This window comes from Psittacula echo, assembly GCF_963264785.1.
Source record: "Psittacula echo genome assembly, chromosome: 2".
Classification (NCBI taxonomy): Eukaryota; Metazoa; Chordata; class Aves; order Psittaciformes; family Psittacidae; genus Psittacula; species Psittacula echo.
This window is the reverse complement of record NC_137737.1, coordinates 59,932,222-59,950,764: the sequence shown is the minus strand read 5'-3', so window position 1 is coordinate 59,950,764 and position 18,543 is coordinate 59,932,222. Positions and strand designations below refer to the sequence as shown.

General features: G+C 59.2%; 1 protein-coding gene across 1 annotated transcript; it reads right to left on the bottom strand.

The window, feature by feature from the left end:
* Positions 1-13: 13 nt before the first annotated feature.
* On the bottom strand, positions 14-18,060 carry PTPN23 (protein tyrosine phosphatase non-receptor type 23). The gene is made up of 25 exons (XM_080611994.1): positions 17,952-18,060; positions 15,148-15,222; positions 13,815-13,942; positions 13,170-13,246; positions 12,145-12,194; positions 11,054-11,185; positions 10,537-10,617; positions 9,131-9,262; positions 8,940-8,987; positions 8,676-8,732; positions 8,055-8,113; positions 7,717-7,796; positions 7,420-7,534; positions 7,005-7,070; positions 6,504-6,649; positions 5,793-6,116; positions 5,348-5,502; positions 4,709-4,860; positions 4,228-4,407; positions 1,851-4,023; positions 1,482-1,666; positions 1,237-1,341; positions 1,015-1,153; positions 819-932; positions 14-735 (listed from the first exon to the last, which is right to left on the bottom strand). Exons 1-25 carry the CDS (start codon positions 18,033-18,035, stop codon positions 196-198), a joined length of 5,397 nt encoding a protein of 1,798 aa, XP_080468120.1. The 5' UTR covers positions 18,036-18,060; the 3' UTR covers positions 14-195.
* Between the last annotated feature and the right edge of the window lie 483 nt (positions 18,061-18,543).

Below are 18,543 nucleotides of genomic sequence, written 5' to 3'. Positions count from 1 at the left end.
TATTTTAGTAGCAAAGAGCTGAAAAAGTCAGTCTGAATTGAAGTCAAATAACGGGGCGAGTGCCAGTTACATCTGTACAGTGCTAAGGGGCTGGGGGGGGGCACAGGGCAGAACCCCCCACACACACCCCTTGGAGCCTGTCCCAAAGTGGGGTCCCATTAGCGGGGTACTGGGGTCTGGGACCCTGCCACCCCCTCAGGCCTTGTTGAGGGTCCAGAGAGGGTCGAGCATACTGAGGGGGTCATCACTTGGCCGGGGTGCCCGCAGGCCCTCACCCGGCTGTGCCTGCAGGAAGTTCTGCTTGTTCATCCGCTGCTTGCCCTTGAGGGAGGCGTCCAGGGAAAAGGCCTCGGGCGTCAGGGAGGCCAGCAGCTCCAGCGAGGATGAGGAGGCGGGAGCAGCAGCAGGGGGGGCCACCACAGCCACTGCCACCCCCCCAGGGGGCTCAGCTGTGTGGTTGCTGCTCTCAGGGGCGCCAGGTGGCTCATTGGGGGGTGGCTGTGGCAGGCAGGGCTCAGGGGCACCAACACCGTCCATCGCGCCGTCAGGAAGCACCGGCAGTGCCTCTGTGTCCACAGCCTCGGCTGGGGGGGATGACTCTGGCCCCCAGCCTCCCCCGGGCTCAGTGCTGGCCCCCCCTGGCCGTACGCTGAGCTTGGCAATGGTGGCCTGGATGGAGCTGATGGGCACATCCCCCCCCAGCACCAGGTCCTGGGAGTCCTGGGGGAAGTAGAGCTGGGGCAGGGGGGAGGCTCTGTGAGTGTGGGAGCAGCAGAGCTTCCTCCAACCCCCCAGCACCCCATTCCCACTGCACCCACCTTTGGGGAGGTGTTGTTGGTGGCCTTGGGGACAGCAGGAGCACCCACACCGTGGCGGAGCAGCACCTGCTCAGCATGCAGCAGGACGGCCTCATAGCAGAACTTGAGGTGCAGCTGCCAGGGAGGAGGAGGAGGGCAGGGTGAGGCCCTGGCCCACAGCTCCCACCCCACGGCCCCCACCCCACGGCCCCACTACCTTCTCCTGGAGCATGTGCTTGCGCTGCTGCCTCATCCTCTTGATGATCTGGGCCAGGTCGGGGATGCCATTTCCTGCCTCCACCTCCTGCATGGCTGCGTAGAGCAGGCAGAAGGCCCCCGTGCGGCCCACCCCGGAGCTGCAGAGACACCCCCGGCTGTGACAGACCCACGAAGGGGACACCCTCACAGCCCCCACAGGAGCACCCCAAGCCCTGCTCACCTGCAGTGCACGACGACAGGGGTGTGGAGCGGGCGCTGGTGCAGGTAGTGGCCATGCACCTCCTGGATGAAGCGCAGGAGGCTCCCCTTGCTGTCAGGCAGACCCCTGGGGACACGGACACACACACACTTACTGCTCTCATCCCCCACCCGCCCAGGAGGGCTCGGTGCCACCCTGAGGAGCAAATCGAGGGTCTCATGGGACGCCCCCACCCACAGCAGGACCCTTCCCCTCCAGTGCCATACAGCTCAGGCCAGGAGGTGAACTGGAGGTGGACCACGGTGCGCTTGAGGCTCTGGTCGCGATACTGCAGCGTCATCATCCTCTCCACATGGGTGGGGGCGACCTTCAGGCTGGTGAGGATGAGGGTGATGGGTCCCTGCACCATGGGCTGGCCCCGCTCGGTGGGGAAGTACCGCAGCACCTTCTGCTGTGGGGAGGGAATGGGGTGGCCTCAGGAGTGGGCAGTGGCAGCACCATAATGCCCCAGCTGGTGCAGCCACTTTCCCAGGGGACCCTCTTGTCCCTTCCTGTCACCTGCCGGGGCCTGGAGCCACCACATGGTGACAGGAGGTCAACAGTGGCCCTGGCTGACTCTTAAGGGAAAGGTGTACCTTGTCCAGCTCCTGCTCTGACACCAGCATGACGACGACGGAGACCTTCTGCTCATAGATCATCAGCCAGAAGTCTGCAGCGGTGCCCAGCAGCGGGGCCTGGGTGGCGATGACTGTGGGGCAGTACGGTGAGAGGTCCTCCACCCGGCTGGCGTTGATATAGTCATCCTTGCCCGAGCGCAGGACAACGCGGTTCCTGTCGTAGGGCATGATGTCCTGGTGCCGGTTCTTCATGGAGTAGCAGCGGGCAATGGCGATGGAGAGCTGCCGGGCATCGCGTTCCTGCGTGTCCTGCAGCTCCTTCCACACAGTGTCCAGCTCGGTGCCGCCCCCGGGCCCCGGCTGCTCCAGCCGCTCCACCAGCCCACGGAAGTGGTCCAGCTCCGCCAGAAGCCGCAGCACTCGCTCTGGTTTCTCGTAGGGATCGTTCTCAATCAGCTGCACTGCTTTGGGCTTCTGCCCTTCCTTGGCATCTGCCTTGGTGGGCTGCAGCAGAGGCTGCCCCACGGCTGCCTTGGAGCCACCGTGCTGGCTCTCAGGGCTGGAGGACAGGAGGTCATCAGTGGAGGAGCTCTGCCGCTGGAACGGGGCCTCGCCAGGGCCCTGGGGGAGCGCAGGCCCCCCTGGCGTCAGTGCAGGTGGGGGTCTCTGTGGCACCAGTGCTGGGGGCTGCATGGCCAAGGCTGGCTGCGGGGAAGGGGCTGGGGAGGGGACCAGGGTGCTCTGGACCACCACAGCACCTGGGCCCTGGCTGAGGCTGGGACTGGGAGAGGGAGTGACATGGAGGGGGGCAGCCTGGCCAGGGGGGGTGGGTGCAGGGGGGCCCAGGGCCATGGTCCCAGGGGGAATCTGGCTGCTGGGGGGGGCAGGGCTGGGGCAGAAGGGCAGCCCTGGGGAGCCAGGGGGCACCGGCTGCAGCCCTCCCATTGCAGTGGGCAGGGGCTGCCTCGGGGGGCAGCTCTGGCTGGGGGCCCTGGGGAAGGGCTGGGCCCCAGCCTGCAGTGTGTCCTGCCCTGGGAGTGGATAAAGCTGGGGCAGCGGGGGACCCCCGGGGCCGGTAAAGGGCTGCTGGGCAAACTGGGCCTGGGGGGGCAGCGTGGGCCGGGGCTGTGGCTGGAAGGACAGCGGTACCGCGGCTCTCCCTGGGGGCAGAAAGGGGGCTGCAGGAAACTGCTGCAGGCCCTGGGACCGAGCTGGCATCTCCACACTGGGCTGGAGCTGGGCAGTGGGGGCAAAGGTGTGAGGGTGCTGCACAGGGGGGAAGGGGTGCTGCACTGGCTGCCTGAAGGGCTGTGGCCCTCCCTGGGCATAGGGGTAGGGGGCAGGGGGGGCCCCCGGGGCCAGGAAGGGGCCTGGGGGTACGGCTGGGCCCTGGCTGGGAAGCCGTGGGACAGGGGGGCAGCTGGAGATGGGTGCATGGATGCTGTCCACCGTGGTGGTGGCCGGCCGGGGACCTGGGGTCAGCTCAGGGCCACCCACTGGTGGCTGAGCACCCATATGGGCTGGCCCCACTGTGGGTGGCCCAGGCACAGGCACCCCAGGCTGGCCCAGGCTGTAAGATGCTGCAGGAGCAGGAGCAGACCCGGGCAGGGGTCCATGCTGTGGGGATGAGCGTGGGGGAAGCATGTGGGGACCCACGTAGCTGGGCTGCACTGGAGCTCGCATCAGTGGAGCTGCTGGGAAGAGCTGGGGGGCTGCAGATGGGGCTGAGCTGGGGCCAGGGAGAAGCCCGGCTGCCTGTGGGGCAGTGGGCTGCAGGAGCTGCACTGGGGCCCCTGTGCCGGGGGGAAAGGGGCCTGGTGCCGAGGCAGGGGCTGCTGCCAAGCGATAATGCCCTGGAAGGGCTGAGGGCCCAGAGAAGCGGGCAAGGGGCTGCAGCGGGGCACTGGCAAGCCTGGCCCCTGGCAGGAAGGGCTCGGGGCCATGGGGCCGCAGCCCGGTGGTCAGGGCTGGGTTGAGGGCAGCCAGCGCGGGGGGTGGCAGGCGGGCCAGGTGTCCAGCTAGCACGTCGGGGGGCAGGCTGCGCAGCTCCTCGGGCAGGTCCGACAGCACCAGTGAGCCCAGTGGCGGCAGTTCCATGGCGTCCAGTCCACCTGCATCCAGCTCTGGAGGCTTCATCTGCAGGGCGGGCTTGGGGGCCGTGGGCCGGGGGGGCGGCTGCTTCTTCATCTCCCTGCCAGGAGGCAGCGAGGCTCAGTGCAGCACCGCAGGCCCGCAGCACACCCACCACACCAGACTGAACCCCTCCAGCCCCAGCCACCTCACCTAGCAGCACCCAAAGGTGCTCCCCCCCTCCCAGGGTGTCACACCCCAACAGCGGCTTTATGGCCCGCTTCAGCCCTACATGTGTCATGACAATGGCCACAGCACCACCTACTTCTCCAAGATCTGCTGCCGGTTGGCCTCGGCGGCTTGGCAGGCAGCACGGGCCTTCTCCAGCAGCTTGGCAGCTTTCCCCTCCAGGTCGGTGTAGAAGTCCTTCCCCTCCTGGGATTTTTTCATCAGATCCTCATAGGCTTCATAGGAGGCCACCAGGGTCTGAACGGTGGTGTTCCACCTGGGGAGACAGGGCAGAAAGCATGAGCAGGGGTGCAGGACCAGGCCAATGCTGGGGGTCCCTGCTCCTGGGGCACTGCTCAGCACACCCCTAGGATGGACACTGGGTGCAGGATGAACAGCCACCAGAGGCCCCCAGTCATGAGGCAGGATGAGGGGAGAGGAGAGGAGCTGGCAGTGACCCCACAGCTCTCCCTCAGGGGTGGGAAAAGGCTGTTCCCGTGCACCAAGACCCCACCACGGCACTGAGATCCCCCACCAGAGAATCACCGCCCCCATCCGCAGCCCTGCACACCACTCACTTGTGCTCCACCTCAGCCAGGGCCTTGCGCACAGCCGCGTATTTGACATTGGCGTCCGTCAGGGCCTTCAGGATGTTCTCCTGGGCAGCCAGGTTCTGCTCCAGGTAGACCTTGATCTGGTCATACTTCTTCAGCTGCTCCTCAAAGAGTTTCTGCCAAGAGAGAGGGGGCTCTGAGAGCCTGCACGGATGGGGTGGGACAGAGCAGAGCTACTGCTGCAGCCCTGACTGAGATGTGTGGCACAGCCTGGAGAAGAGAACTTGGAGCAGCTTCCAGTGCCTAAAGGGACTGACAAGAAAGCTGGAGAGTGGCTTTGAGAAGGGCCTGTATGGACAGGACAAGGGGGAATTGGTTTTAACCTGACAGAAGGGAGACTGAGATGAGATGTGAGGAAGAAGTTCTTCCCTGTGAGGGTGGTGAGGCCCTGGCACAGGTTGCCCAGAGAAGCTGTGGCTGCCCCATCCCTGGCAGTGTTCAAGGCCAGGTTGGATGGGGCTTGGAGCAACCTGGTCTAGTGGAAGGTGTCACTGCCCATGGCAGGGGGTTAGAATTGGATGAGCTTTAAGGTCCCTTCCAACCCAAACCAGTCTGTGATTCTAGGAAGATGGGACTTCCCCAAACACAGTGGCTGGCACCAACCTTCATCTCAGAGCGGTCGGTGGTGACCAGCGAGGTGGTGATATCGTCCTTCTGGATCATTTCACGCAGCTGCTGCTCCAGGGACATCCGCTGGTCCCTCATCTCCTGCACCTTGGCCAGGATTCGCTTCAGGTTCTGCAGCACCTGCTTGTCATCTGGGGACAGGGAGGGCTCAGTGACTGTGCTGGAGCCCCCTTGAAACACTGCAGGGGTAGAGAGCCAACCTGCCCTTGGTCCAGCACACCCAAGGGTAAAGCCAGGCACCTGCCAGGACAGGAACTGTGTCTCTGTCCCCAAACCAGGACCCCATTTCATGTGTTTTTGAGGGTGACAAGTCCCCAGCGCGGCTCACAAGGCACAGGGCGACAGGAGGGGAGCCCAGAGAGAGGCACGAGTGGGACCTGCATTCCCCCAGCCCTGAGCGTGGGTGAGAGGCTCTGCTCACCTTCAGTCAAGGTGGGTGACGGCAGCGCGGCCCGGACCTGCTCCAGCGGCCCGCTGAGCAGGCGAAGGTTGCCGATGTGGAGGTTCATGGCTTTGTGGAGCTCGGTGTTGGTGAAGCTGGCCTTCTCGTGCACCTCCAGGTACTTGGAGCACTCCTTGCTGACCTCGGCCAGCCCCGGGGATGGCGGTGGTGGGGACGACCCCTGGGGTGGTGGGACCTTCCCAAGCAGCTCCTGCAGCTTTCGCTCCTGTGCCTCATCCTCCTCCAGGAGGTCTCGGATCTCCTTCAGGGAAGCCTCCACATCGGTGAAGACCCCAGAGAGCACTGAAGGGGAGAGACATGGAGGCTGGGGAAGGGCTGAAGCACCACCAGCTATGAGCCTGCCTGCTCCAAGCCTAAAGCCAGGCATCGATGTAACAGCCTGAGGAATAAATCTGGCTGTAGGCAACCACAGAAGGCAAAGACACCCTGCCCAAGACATGTGGGTGCTGAGCTCAGGGCCTGCCTGCACTGGCTCCAGAGAGCACTGACCCCCTTGGCCACAGCAGGGCTCAACAGCAAAAACATTTTGGGATTCAGGAATTTATACCAGCAAAGAAATCAGCCGTCGGGGTGCGGGTTCCCCAGACCGAGCCCAGGCATGGAGTGGGGTGCCTGCCCCCAGGCCAGCCCGGATGTCCCTGGTCCCCCTGCGAGTCCCTGTGTCCTTACCCTGCATGGACTGGACGAGGTTCTTGACAGTGTCAGGGCGCACACTGAGAGCAGCACATTTCTCCATCAGGATGGGGGGGATGTGGCTGTACATCTCCAGGTTGTCCACGGTCTCAGGGTCCAGTTGCATGGAGTCCATGAACTGGCTACAGGCAAGAGAACAAGCCTCTGAGTGGTGGCAGAGCTTCCCCACACCTCCCTGAAGATCCTCCCATCCCAAAGCACAGCCAGCTCAGAGCACAGCACTGCTGCATCACCCCCAAATGCCTCAGCAAAACTGCAGGGTGAATCTGTGAAGTGATCATCAGGACTGGAACTGGGAGGACAGGGTTTGCCCAGAGCTGGGCAAACTGGGATTTGACTGTGCTCAGTGTGAGGGTTATAGATTAGGGATGGGCACTTTGGCACTGGGGTAGGAAACCCAACAATGGGATCACTGGGATACCCTGCCCAGCAGGGAGGGACTGGCCAGGGCCCTGTTTGGGTGCAGCTCACACTTACTCCAGCACTTCGTTCTTAGCTTCAATTTTGGCCATCACGTCTCGCAGGAGCTTGGCCTTCTCCTCACTGAGACAGGAGAAAATAACATCCTTTAGTGATGTGATAGGACCAGGGAAACCTCCACCATAAATTGCAAAGAGCCCCTTGGGGCTTGGCCAGAGCCTCAGCCACCCCTTGGCCTGCCGCATGTGACCCTCTGGGGCAGCTCCCAAGTCAGGCATGAGGACAACCCCCGAGATGCCAGGGCTTCCCCAGAGAACCCACTGTGGCTGGTTTGGTCGCCTTCAGCTACCTTCAGACAGCAAAGGCACGGAGCTGGAGCATAGGCTCCTTGTTGGTCTTAGTGCTGGAGATCTACACGCCCAGCTCCACCACTTGGTTGTCCTGCTCTGGCAGAGCCATGCTGGTGACCCACCTGTACAGGGAAGAGGCCTCGTGGGCAGCCATGGGCACCAGCTTGGCAAATATATCAGGGCCAGTGACAGCTGGATCCGTGGGGTTGACGGGGAGGGCTTTGACCAAGGGGGCACCTGGGAAGTGAACATACAACACAGTCCTGTGAGAAACCTTCACGAGGATCCAGTTATTCCCAAGTCACATCCTCCCACTCCACACCTTCATTTCCAGCACATCTCTGGAGAGCATGGCACAAAGTCCCATTGTTCCCAGAGCCCCATGGATTCAGACAGGAGCAGGCACTGCCCATCCTCACCTTTCACAGACTGCAGCGTGTCTAGTGCAGGCACAGCTTCATGGTAGATGAAGTCATTGTCCTTTTTGGCTGAATTGTACCTGGAAACAAGCAGTGACACTGCATTGGTGAGGAGCAGATGGCATTCCTAGCTCCCTGAGCTCGCTTCCTGTGGGGTCAGACCATGGCTCTTTTGAGGTCGCTTCAGGGAGAGCAAAGAGCAGCTTCACATCCCAAGTCTCTGGCAGCACAGGGTGCTTGGCTCTGCACATCAGGAGACACGCTCCCTGGGCTGCTTTGGCCACCAGGCATTTCTGACCCACAGGTTACATCTGGGGGTGCCCCGTCCATGGACTCACTTGCCACCGATCACATCCATGGTGAATCTCAGGGCTTCCTGGACGGTTTCTGGCTGTCCCTGCAGGAATAAGAGTAACTTGGCACAGGCAGGGAGTGCTGAGTGATGTCCCTGCAGCCAAGCACAGCTCTGTGTGCCAAGGACCCAGCAGCAGCCTCACCAGCCATCTCTCCTTGTGCCCCATAGACGAACCAAGATGTCTGGGGGCAACCCCAAACCCTCTGTGCCCCAGTTTCACATGCAGACCCTGCCATGGGTTTCCCTGGCACTGCAGCAGTGACACAAGGGGCTCTGTGAGGAACTCAGTGAGGCAGCAGGGCTGATCCACAACCCTTCTGGAGCTGCCCACATGCTCCTAAATGATTCAAACCAAACCAAACCCTGCTAAAGCCCATGTAGGCAGTGACTAGAGCCTTGGGCTTGGCTGGATGTCCCAGAGGGAAGCAAATTGAAACACTGTGAAGCCAGCACAGGTTTGCCAACATGATGAACAAGAAAGAAAGCTTTTAAACTGACAAGAGATTCTCATCTTTTCAGTCTGGCACCCCACTGCCCTGAGCCAGGGCCCAGCTCACTCCCTTTAAAAACCCAATTACTGATCTTGGATGGAGCAGGAACGCACCTTTGCCAGCTTGATGGCTTCGTTCAGTTTATCCAGAGCGCTCTGGAAGTAGATGACCTGCACAGAGACCAAGAATCAGGGCTGGCACAGAAGTAGGTGCCCTTGCTTTGCAGTGGACCACCACCAGTCCCTGAGAGCTGCAGCTTCCCATAGCTTAATGGGGCTTTTAAGAGCACCCACAAGTGCTTGCGGAAGGCAGGACATTGCTGGTGACACCCTCCAGAACCCACACTGGGTGGGATGCGCTGACATGACTTTGCTTACCCTTTCCCCAAACTTCTGCTGCTCCTCAGCCTGTTTTCCCATGTGCAGCTGCAAGAAAACACAATCAGTTGCATCAGAGCTCCAGAACTCGAGGGAGATCTTTGAAACAAGCAAGAAAACCCCACAGGGATGGGAGCAAAGGGCAGGTCCCTCCGCAGCCCAGGAGCCCCCCAGTTGGTCTCCCCACTTACATGGGCCACAGCAGCGAAATAATAGATTTTCATTTGAACCAGCTTCTTCCAGTCCTTCTGGATCTTTCCCAGCAGTGAGGCCGTCTCTGAGTTTTCCAGCGCCCGGCAGGCCTCCTTGTAGTAATCCACCACCTACAGAGAAAGGGACGGGTGCTTGAAAAAGCCCCAGAAAGACAGACCCCAGGTGGAATTCAGAGCAGCAAGGGAAAGGAGGATTCATTGCCACCAGCGTTTGTGTCCAATGTCTCAGATCACTCAGTCACTGCAGGAAAATGGTTGGTGGAGAATTTGTGGGTGTGTTTCAGGTCAGAATCAGGGACTAAAGACATTGCCACAATAAACCTACCCCACACAGAGGGTCAGAACCACAGACTGGTTAGGGTTGGAAGGGACCTTAAAGCTCATCCAGTTCCAATCCCCTGCCATGGGCAGGGAGGGACACCTCACACTAGACCAGGTTGCTCCAAGCCCTGTCCAAGCTGGCCTTGAACACTGTCAGGGATGGGGCAGCCACAGCTTCTCTGGGCAACCTGTGCCAGCATCTCACCACCCCCACAGGGAAGAACTTCTTCCTAATATCCCATCTAAATCATCCCTCTGTCAGTTTAAAGCCATTCCCCCTTATCCTATTCCTACAGTCCCTTGTCAAAAGCCCCTCTCCAGCTTTCTTGTTGGCCTTCATAGGCACTGGAAGCTGCTCTAAGTTCTCCCTGGAGCCTTCTCCAGGCTGAACAAGCCCAGCTCTCTCAGCCTGTCTCCATAGCAGAGGTGTTCCAGCCCTCGGATCATCTTCACAGCCTCCTCTGGACTTGCTCGAGCAGGTCCATGCCCTTCTTGCACTGGGAGCCCCAGAGCTGGATGCAGGACTGCAGGGGGGATCTCACCAGAGTGGATAAGAGGGGGAGAATCCCCTCCCTCAGCCTGTTGGTCACGCTGCTGGTGATGCAGCCCAGGACATGGTTGGTTTCTGGGCTGCAAGTGCACACTGCCGGGTCACGGTGAGCTTCTTGTCGACAAACACCCCCAAGTCCTTCTCCTCAGGGCTGCTCTTAATCCAGTCTCCCTCAGCCTGTGCTTGTGCTTGCCCCAACCCATGTACAGGACCTTGCATTTGGCCTTGTAGAGCTCCATGAGTTTTGCACTGGCCCCGTCTCCAGCCTATCCAGGTCCCTTTGGATGGATCAGTTTCCTCTGGAGTATCTTGCTGTCTCCTTTGAGGAGCTAGCAGCTGTGCTCACAGCCTGAAGCAGTAGCAGCACCCCATACTGCTGTTTGACTGCACTTATGCTGTGCAGGGTCTGGGACACCCTTCCTGAGCTTCCAACCCCATGCGCAGAGGGAGTGGGGCTGTGTTGGGAACAGCAAGTCCCAAGGAAGAAGTGGCCAGAGATTTCCCCAGAGCTCACCTGGGCACTGATCCGGGCCACGAGGAAACTCTTCCTGTTGTCCAGCATGGACTTCTCCAGGAGACACTCCTGCGCCTGGCCCTGTCACAGACAACAGGGGAATACTCACTCTCCCCTACAACTTGGACACCCCCTGTATCCAAGCCAGTCCCAGGCCCGAACCCCGTCAGGATTCAGCAGCTAAAACTGCTTTCTTGAGCTACAGCCCAAGGGATGCTCAAACAGCCCAGCGACAAGAGCAGCCCAGAGCCTTCCCTCTCCTCTGCTACCTTGCAATACCTCTTTCCCTCCTCCAGGAGGGAGCCCCTCTTGCCTACAGCAGCCTGAATCCTGTAGATAAAATCACCCCTGGGACACTTGGATCCCATGTCATCCAGCTCCAAACACTTTGACTCGACAGGGAGTACCCAATGCTAGGAACACCCATCTCATGGCCAAGGGGCAGCTGCCCTCAAGGTGTGCAAGGAGCTGCCCCAGTGTGACCAGTGCCCCAGGGGAGGCAGAACCCAGTTCCTACCAGCATGAGGTTGATGTTGAGGTTGAGGATCTGGTGGCTCATGTCTACGCTGTAGGAGTGAGGAAAGTGATCCCGCAGGTAGGTGAAGGCCCCGGCGGCACACTGGAAATGGGTGCAGGAAACCTTCATGCCCTGAGAGGATGGGAGAACACATCAAGTGTGCACAGCCCTCTCGCACACATGCCAAGCCAGCTGAGGTACAGAGGCACATGCTGCCAGATGCAAGGAATTTGTGGAGACTCAGCCAGCCAGGAGAATCACAGAATGATTTGGGTTGGAAGACATCTTAAAAGCTCATCCAGTTCCAACCCTCCTGCCATGGGCAGGGACACCTTCCACTAGACCAGGTTGCTCCAAGCCCCATCCAACCTGGCTTTGAGCACTGCCAGGGATGGGGCAGCCACAGCTTCTCTGGGCAACCTGTACCAGAGCCTCACCACCCTCACAGGGAAGAACTTCTTCCTCACATCTCATCTCAGTTTCCCCTCTGTCAGTTTAAAGTCATTCCCCATTGTCCTATCCCTACAGGCCCTTGTCAAACGCTCCTCTCCAGCTTTCTTGTCAGCCCGGAGCCTTCTCTTCTCCAGGCTGAACAAGCCCAACAAAGAGCAACCTCATTTCTCATGGCAGGGTGTAGGGTGATAGACTGCAGCTCAGCAGTGTTAGATATTCCCCACACTGCTCATGCCTCCTCTGAGACCCCCAAAAAGAAGCTGCCATAAACCTGAAGTGAATTGTTGGGCCTCACAGGGCTTTCAATTACTCAGCACTTTCCCCTGGTCATGCATGCCTCAAGTTGCATCATATCTCTGCCCTCCCAGCCCCAGGTGCTGGGAAGGTCAGCCCAGCCAACCAGAACACAGAGCTTTGCTGGAGTAGAGGCAGCAACAACATGCATGGAGGGACACAGCCAGGAGGGGATGTCACCTTGTAACACTCTACAGCAACAGTAGGTCACAGCAGACATCCAGAGCTGGTGTCCAACAGCTTTGTAACCACCCAGGTGACAGAGGAGAAGTACTGGGGATGCTGCTGGCTGGTAACCACATGCGAGAGGAAAGTCATTTAGGGCAGATCCCAGGGACCATTACCTCCTCGGACACTCTCTTGTCCATGGCGCCCAGCATGGAGTGCAGTGCACCTGTGGAAAGAGGATGGATGGTGGCTCAGAAGGGTGAGGAGACACCAGCAGCAACCCTGTACTACTTCCAGGAATGGGGTGTCTGGTACCAGAGAAGCCTGGACCTGTGGCACGTTGGCCAGAGACACCTGACAGAACCCAGCCAGCTCCCTGCACCAGTGGGACACAGGAGAGCACATACAGCATTCGGCATGCTCCTCTCACAGGGCAGAAGTGTGGAAGGCTGCACACCCAAGTTGTTCAGCACAGGAAAGTCCCAGGCTGGAAACAAACCCTCAGTATGGAAAAGCAAATATTTAACACCCTCCTGGTTGAACAAAGGTTTATTCTAACTTGAGGGAACAGCTTTGGGCTGGGGTTTAAAATAAAGCTCTTTGCTCTGTGTGTGGTGAGCTGGGAGCACACAGTCAGCATCTGAGCTGCAGTACAAGGGTGGGAGTGTTTCCAGTTGTGTTAAGCAGCCAGGGGCTAAGTGTTGCCTTTGGGGCTAACAAAACCTGCCTCTGAGCCATCACTGTCCATGAATGACAGCAAGGGTGAGGGAACAAGTGTTAGATTTGGTGCTTTTACACTCATTTAATGGCTTTTGAGGCAATGGCATGTTGGATGAGCTGTACAAAGCCTGGTAGAATCCATCACTGTGCCCAGAAGGGCACTTGCGATGCTGCAGCTCACTGTCAGCCCCCTTGCTGCAACCTCTGGCCAAGACACAAGGCAGCGCATGGCCAAGGCATGCTTAAAGCAGGAGGAAAGGAGAGGAGACATTGGACAAAAGCCAGCATCAACCTCTCATGCAGCTCCGACGCTGAGCACCCAGCGAGGGGAAGAAGCACAATCAGGCTGATCCTCAGCTGCTGGTGGAACCAGGCGGGGCATGCTGCTGCCTGGCCACTCTAAGGAATGCTGACATGGAGCATGGAGACATCCCTCATGCTTGGGGCTCACCAAGAAGGCTGCTGGTCTCCAGGCCCTTACCCAGGTTGTAGAGGATGCACGCCTGCTCGTATTTGATGTCCTCATGAGTCACCGTCTTTCCTGAGAAGATCTCAGTCCTGTAAGAAAAGAAACCTCATTCCCAGCCATAGGTGGAGTTACTGGTGTTCCTTGGCACAGGCCAGGGAAACGATTTGTCAGGAGCTACTCTCCCTCAGAGGTTGGGAGATGGGGCCCTCCTGCCTGGCATCACCCTGGGCATCAAATCCAGGTGGGAGCTGATAGGAGCAGTCTCCACTGTTTTGGCTTCAAAAGCACAGACACACCTTTTACACACAGCCAAGCAACTCTGCCACCCAGGGAGAGCTCAGCAGTGTCACCTTGCACAGTGATAATGCCTTGCCTCTGCCTTGTGTCTCAGAGCCAGCTGTGCTGCTTTATGCCTTCGTTTTGATGTCCTGCCAGATCTCCAGGGTGGGATGCTATTTCCCAAGGGGTCCCCAGGGCCCCTGGTACCACTGCTGGACTTTGGTGAGGAGCATACCAGACACACATGGAGGGAGCAGTTGCTCTGCTTTGGGTCAGCCTCTGCATTTCAGGAAGCTCCCACTGGGAGCCAGTCCTCCCACCCACAACACCCAAGGCCTCATGCCAGACAGAGGGTCTGGGGAAGCAGTTCCTCCTCACCATGCAATGGGGACCGCCGCCTCCTGCTCGGCGCCCATGGGAATGCGGCTCTGCAGGTAGTGGAGTTGGCCAAAGTACTTGCGCAGCGTGCTGCAGCCCTCGAAGTCCCTGGGCACATTGACGGCACTCTGGAAGGGAGAAAGGAGGAGGGAAAGGCTACCATGGGGACAGGAGCAGTTGGGCAGGAACAGGAGCCTGCTGGATTTGTGGTGAGACGCATAGGCTGGGGTAGGAGCCTTTGTGGCGGCGATGGCCAGAGCTGGGCATTTGCCGGCTGTCCTGGCAGGAAGGAGCTTGGCTTTACGAAAAAGACCTGCAAAACACATCTAGAAAAACAGGTCTGTTCACCTAAAAGTGAGGCTGGATGGAGCTGCTTTATGGATCCAGAGTAACTGATTCATGAAGAAGTCTCTGCTCTGCCCAGCACGGGCTCCCAAAGATGAAACAAATGATAGGAACTTGGAAATGACTGAAAAGGGAGTGTCTTGGACAGGGCACAGGACCTGCTGCTATGGCAAAGCTGGGAGAAGGAAGAGCAGGAGACACCAGAAAGTTTTTCCAACCTCCTGCATCAGGGTTAAGCCCACAGGCAGAGGCCAGAGCTCCCCAGATCTTGGCTATGGGTGTCTAAGCCCCCAGTCAGGGAGCTCAAATCCATCAAGTCCTACTGGAAGGCCACCACTGTGCCTTGGAGACACTGGTGAGATGACATCAGTGCCTGCACCATGAGTTCCCCCAGCTCCACCCTACACATCAGGCTTATGGCTCCTCTACAAAACTGGCACTGGTGCTGGCACAGGGCAGGGCTCTGAGCATCTCCAGCCAGTTTTACCACCCGTGTCTCAGGTACCAGCTGGCCAGGGCCAAGGCTGCCTCTAACCTGCTCAGAACTTTCAAAAGTGATGACTCCAGTGACTAAAACAACTATTTGGGCTCCACAGTTGAGAGCAAAAAGCTGATTTATTCCCTGCAAAGACCTCAGGCACCAGCCCAACTGACAAAGCAATTCCTTCCACCCAACAGGGAACTATTCAATACAAATCCCCCCCATATTCAGGGAAGGTGACACAACAGAAGCTTAAGCATGCTCCTTGGAAAGCTTGAATCTGGGGAGCCAGGATGCAGCCCAGTTGCCAAAAGCCTCATCTGTGGGCTGCTGGTGAGGAAGAGAAACAGACATGGCAGCACCCCGGCACAGCTCCCAGTCCAGGGAGGTGGTGGAAGCCAGAAAACGGATCCTTGAGCACAGGGCAGGTGATGAACCAGCTCCCTGGGTTCAGCTCTGGCAGGTCTCCCCAGGGCCACGAGCAGTTTGGGAGGGAGCCCAGCTTACCTGCCGGAGCAGCTCCAGCTTCCGCAGCTCCTCGTTGTAGTTCTCTGGGTTCTCCCCATAGTTCTTCAGGACAAACTGGAAGGACAGGAGAGAGGTGAGAGCCTGGCCTGACACCTGAAGCCACCTTCCCTGCCCCACACTGGAGCTACAACTGGCAGCTCTCCAGGGAGAAGCCGCCAAGGCAGGTGTGGCAATGTGAAGGGGACAACTTGAAGCCTTCTGTCTCTTGGTTGGGAGCTGTTTCTCCCCTAAAACTCCCAAATCTTGCCCAGTTCCTACTGAACCTCAGCTTAATGCAAAGCCAGAGCACAGGGTCCTGCACAGACAACACCCTGGGCAGACGCACTGATCTGGCACACAACAGGGACTTTGTAGCTGGGGTGGAAAAGCTGGAATCAAGTTGCCATGAGGTCCTGAGGAGTTACCAGCAAACAGGACAGATAGAAATGAAGTGACTCCCGGACCTGCTCTGCGCTGGGATGAAAGCAAAGTCTCTTGCAGAGCATCAAAGGGTGATGCCGCACTGGTGGCTGGCCGGGCAGCAGCTCATCCCAGTGAGGGCAGAAAGGCAAACAAAACGGGATAGCATGGAACAGCCTGGCCCTGCAGCCCGTGCCAGAGAGGAGCTGGAGCCAGGGCTTGGCCAAAGACACTCATTAAGAAATAAAATTGCTGCTGCATCCCTGAGGAAGGCGCCTGGTGATGAGTTATGTCTCCCCAGCACCACAGAGGGAGCTGCCAGCACAGGGCTTCCCAAATGTGCCTTTAGCAAGAGTTTTGGGATCCCTCAGATCATGATGCTGCCAGCAAGCATAGTGCTTCCCAGCTGCAGGGAGCTGGGATCCTTCAATGGCCTGTCAGGAATTCATCCAGCCTTCCTGAGAGCCGCAGGGGAAAATCAGGGATCCACAGCCCAAATCTCCTCCGGCCCAGGTGGATACTGGGGGCTCGATCCACTTCAGTGGCTGCCAGGTTAAGGGTGGCTGGGGATGTCTCAAGGGCTGCCTGCACCTGCTGTCACTTGAGCTCCAGGTAAACACAGCTCAGCACTGGAGAAAGGAGGGAAGTTTCTCTTCTGTTTTGACCAGGGCACCAGGTTTCTATTTGCCAGCAAAGCACCGCGCATTTCCATCAAACAGCCACAGGGAAGCTCGGTTCACAAACCAGATTTCCACCTGCTGCCATACACAAATTCCCTAAACAGCCTACTTTTGGTAAGACCCTATTTCTTGAGCCCAGCTCTGACCTGGAGACCACCATCCATCCCTCTGCCTTAGCTCTGAGGCCCACAGCACAGCCAACTCCCCGCTGAGAGCTGCTGCACCTTGTCCGACTGGCACAGCATGACTCAGCTCGGTGATCCCACAACGCCTTCCTTCCGGCACAGGGATGTTCCCACCAGGCTAACGCTACTGTCAGGGTCTGACAGGATGCCAGCCCCCCTCACCACCCCAAAAATCAGGAGGGTGTAAAGTAGGTGGTGACATAAACACAGGAGAACCCTCCCTCCTCCTTCCACATCCATAAATCCTGCTTTTCATCTATGGGTGGCACTAGGAAACACCGGGCAGAGGTGGAGCTTGTTTACAGCTGATTAAGTCCTTCACCTCCCTAAAGCAACCAGCAAGGACAGGTCTTGTCCCCTGTGACCATCTGTGGCACCCACCAAACTCTCAACCTTCCTCCTGCAAAGGGACAGGGGATTTAACTGATGATCTGATAGCGTGGGGGCTGTTGCCAGTGGGAGATCCAGCTCCTCCCTCCTCGGGTTCCCCTTTTACACGAGCCCGCGGCAGCAGAGCAAAAGGAGATGCCAAAATGAGACACAAGGGATTGGCTATCAAAAGAAGACGTGAGGAATCAGCCATCACCAACTCCGATCTCCTAATACCATGGCATTAGTAATGACCTGCTGCTGAGGGGGAGGCCGGAGCTGGCACTGGGGCTCAGGGAAGGGTGGCTAGAGCATCAGAAGCCGGGAGTCAGCACAGTCACATGCAGCAGGGATGGACTTGCCAACTCACCACTCTGCCCTGAGGTGACAGGGGAAGGCTCTGCCCGGGGTGGGGAGTGCTCCAGGGACTCCCCCTCCCCAAATTCTGTCCCTCTGGCAGCACTCGCTGACCCCGGCTGCTGAGGGAGCGAGTGCGGCCAAGCCGTGGGGCTGGTGGGGGCACACGGCCTCACTCCTTATCATGCAAGGCAAAGGGGCCACCGAACCTCACCCTCTCCCCACGCACCCAGGAGCTGCCCAGGTCCTTGCCTCAGAACGCCCCCAGCAGCCCTGCCCAAAACATCTCCAGCTTTAACTCTCTGCTCCACCAGGACCCCCCCCCAAATCTCTAACCTTCTACACTCCCTTTCCTTGTGCACCCCAAACACTCCCCACATCCCAAATACCCACCACAGAGCTCCTCTTCCTATCCCAAGCGCTCCTCATCCTCACAGACCCCAAACACCCCTCACAGAGCCCCCGATCCCTCCCGTGCCCCACACTCCAAGCACTCTCGTCCCTCACAGACCCTCCCGATCTCCCCCCAAGCACTCCCTTCTCACAGACCCCAAACACCCCTCATACATCCCCCACGTCAAACACTCCCCTCCACTCCCCTCCCCTCCAGACCTCCTTCCCTTCCTCACAGATCCCCCCTTCCCCACACCCTGAGCACTCCTTTCCCTCACAAACATCCCCCCCCACAATCATTCCCCTCCCTCACAGGCCCCTCCCGCCCCGCCCCTGTCAGGCCCCTCCCGCTCCCCCCCGCGCCCCTCGCCGGCCCCAGCCGCCCCTTTCCCGGCCCCACCTTCTTGACGGCGGCGTTGAAGGCGAACTCCCCGGCTTCCTTGAGGTCGAGCCAGATCATGGGCATGCGGGGCACGGCCTCCATCCCGGCCTGCGCCCGCCGGAACCACCCACCCGCCGGAACCCCGCGCGCCGCCTCACGGGAAACCGAGTCCTCGCGACGAGGCTCACCCCGCCCCTTCCGGCAGCCGGCGCCACGCTCCCCGCGGCATCTCTACAGAGGTTCCCATGGCGACGCTTGCCCCGCCTCCTGAAGGCGCGGTTGGTCGCAGGGGGGGACGCCCCGCCCCGAGGCTGTTCCCATGGCGACGCCTCGCTCGCTGATAGGCAGAGAATGGCTGTTCCCATGGCGACCCACCGCCCCTCCCCCCGGAAGGCCGCGGGTCGTTGCTATGGCAACGGCCATCCGTGTCGGGCCTAGCCCAGTGTTGGCCCAAGCGAGGGCCTGGATGTTCCAAGGCCGACTCCTTTAAGTTAACTAGCCCTTTTCCCTCCATCTCCTGTGGTTTACCCCCAGTATCGCAATGTACATTTAAATTCGTGCTTCATAGGTGACTTCCCCTGGCTATTCCCTGATCTCTCACACGAGGCTA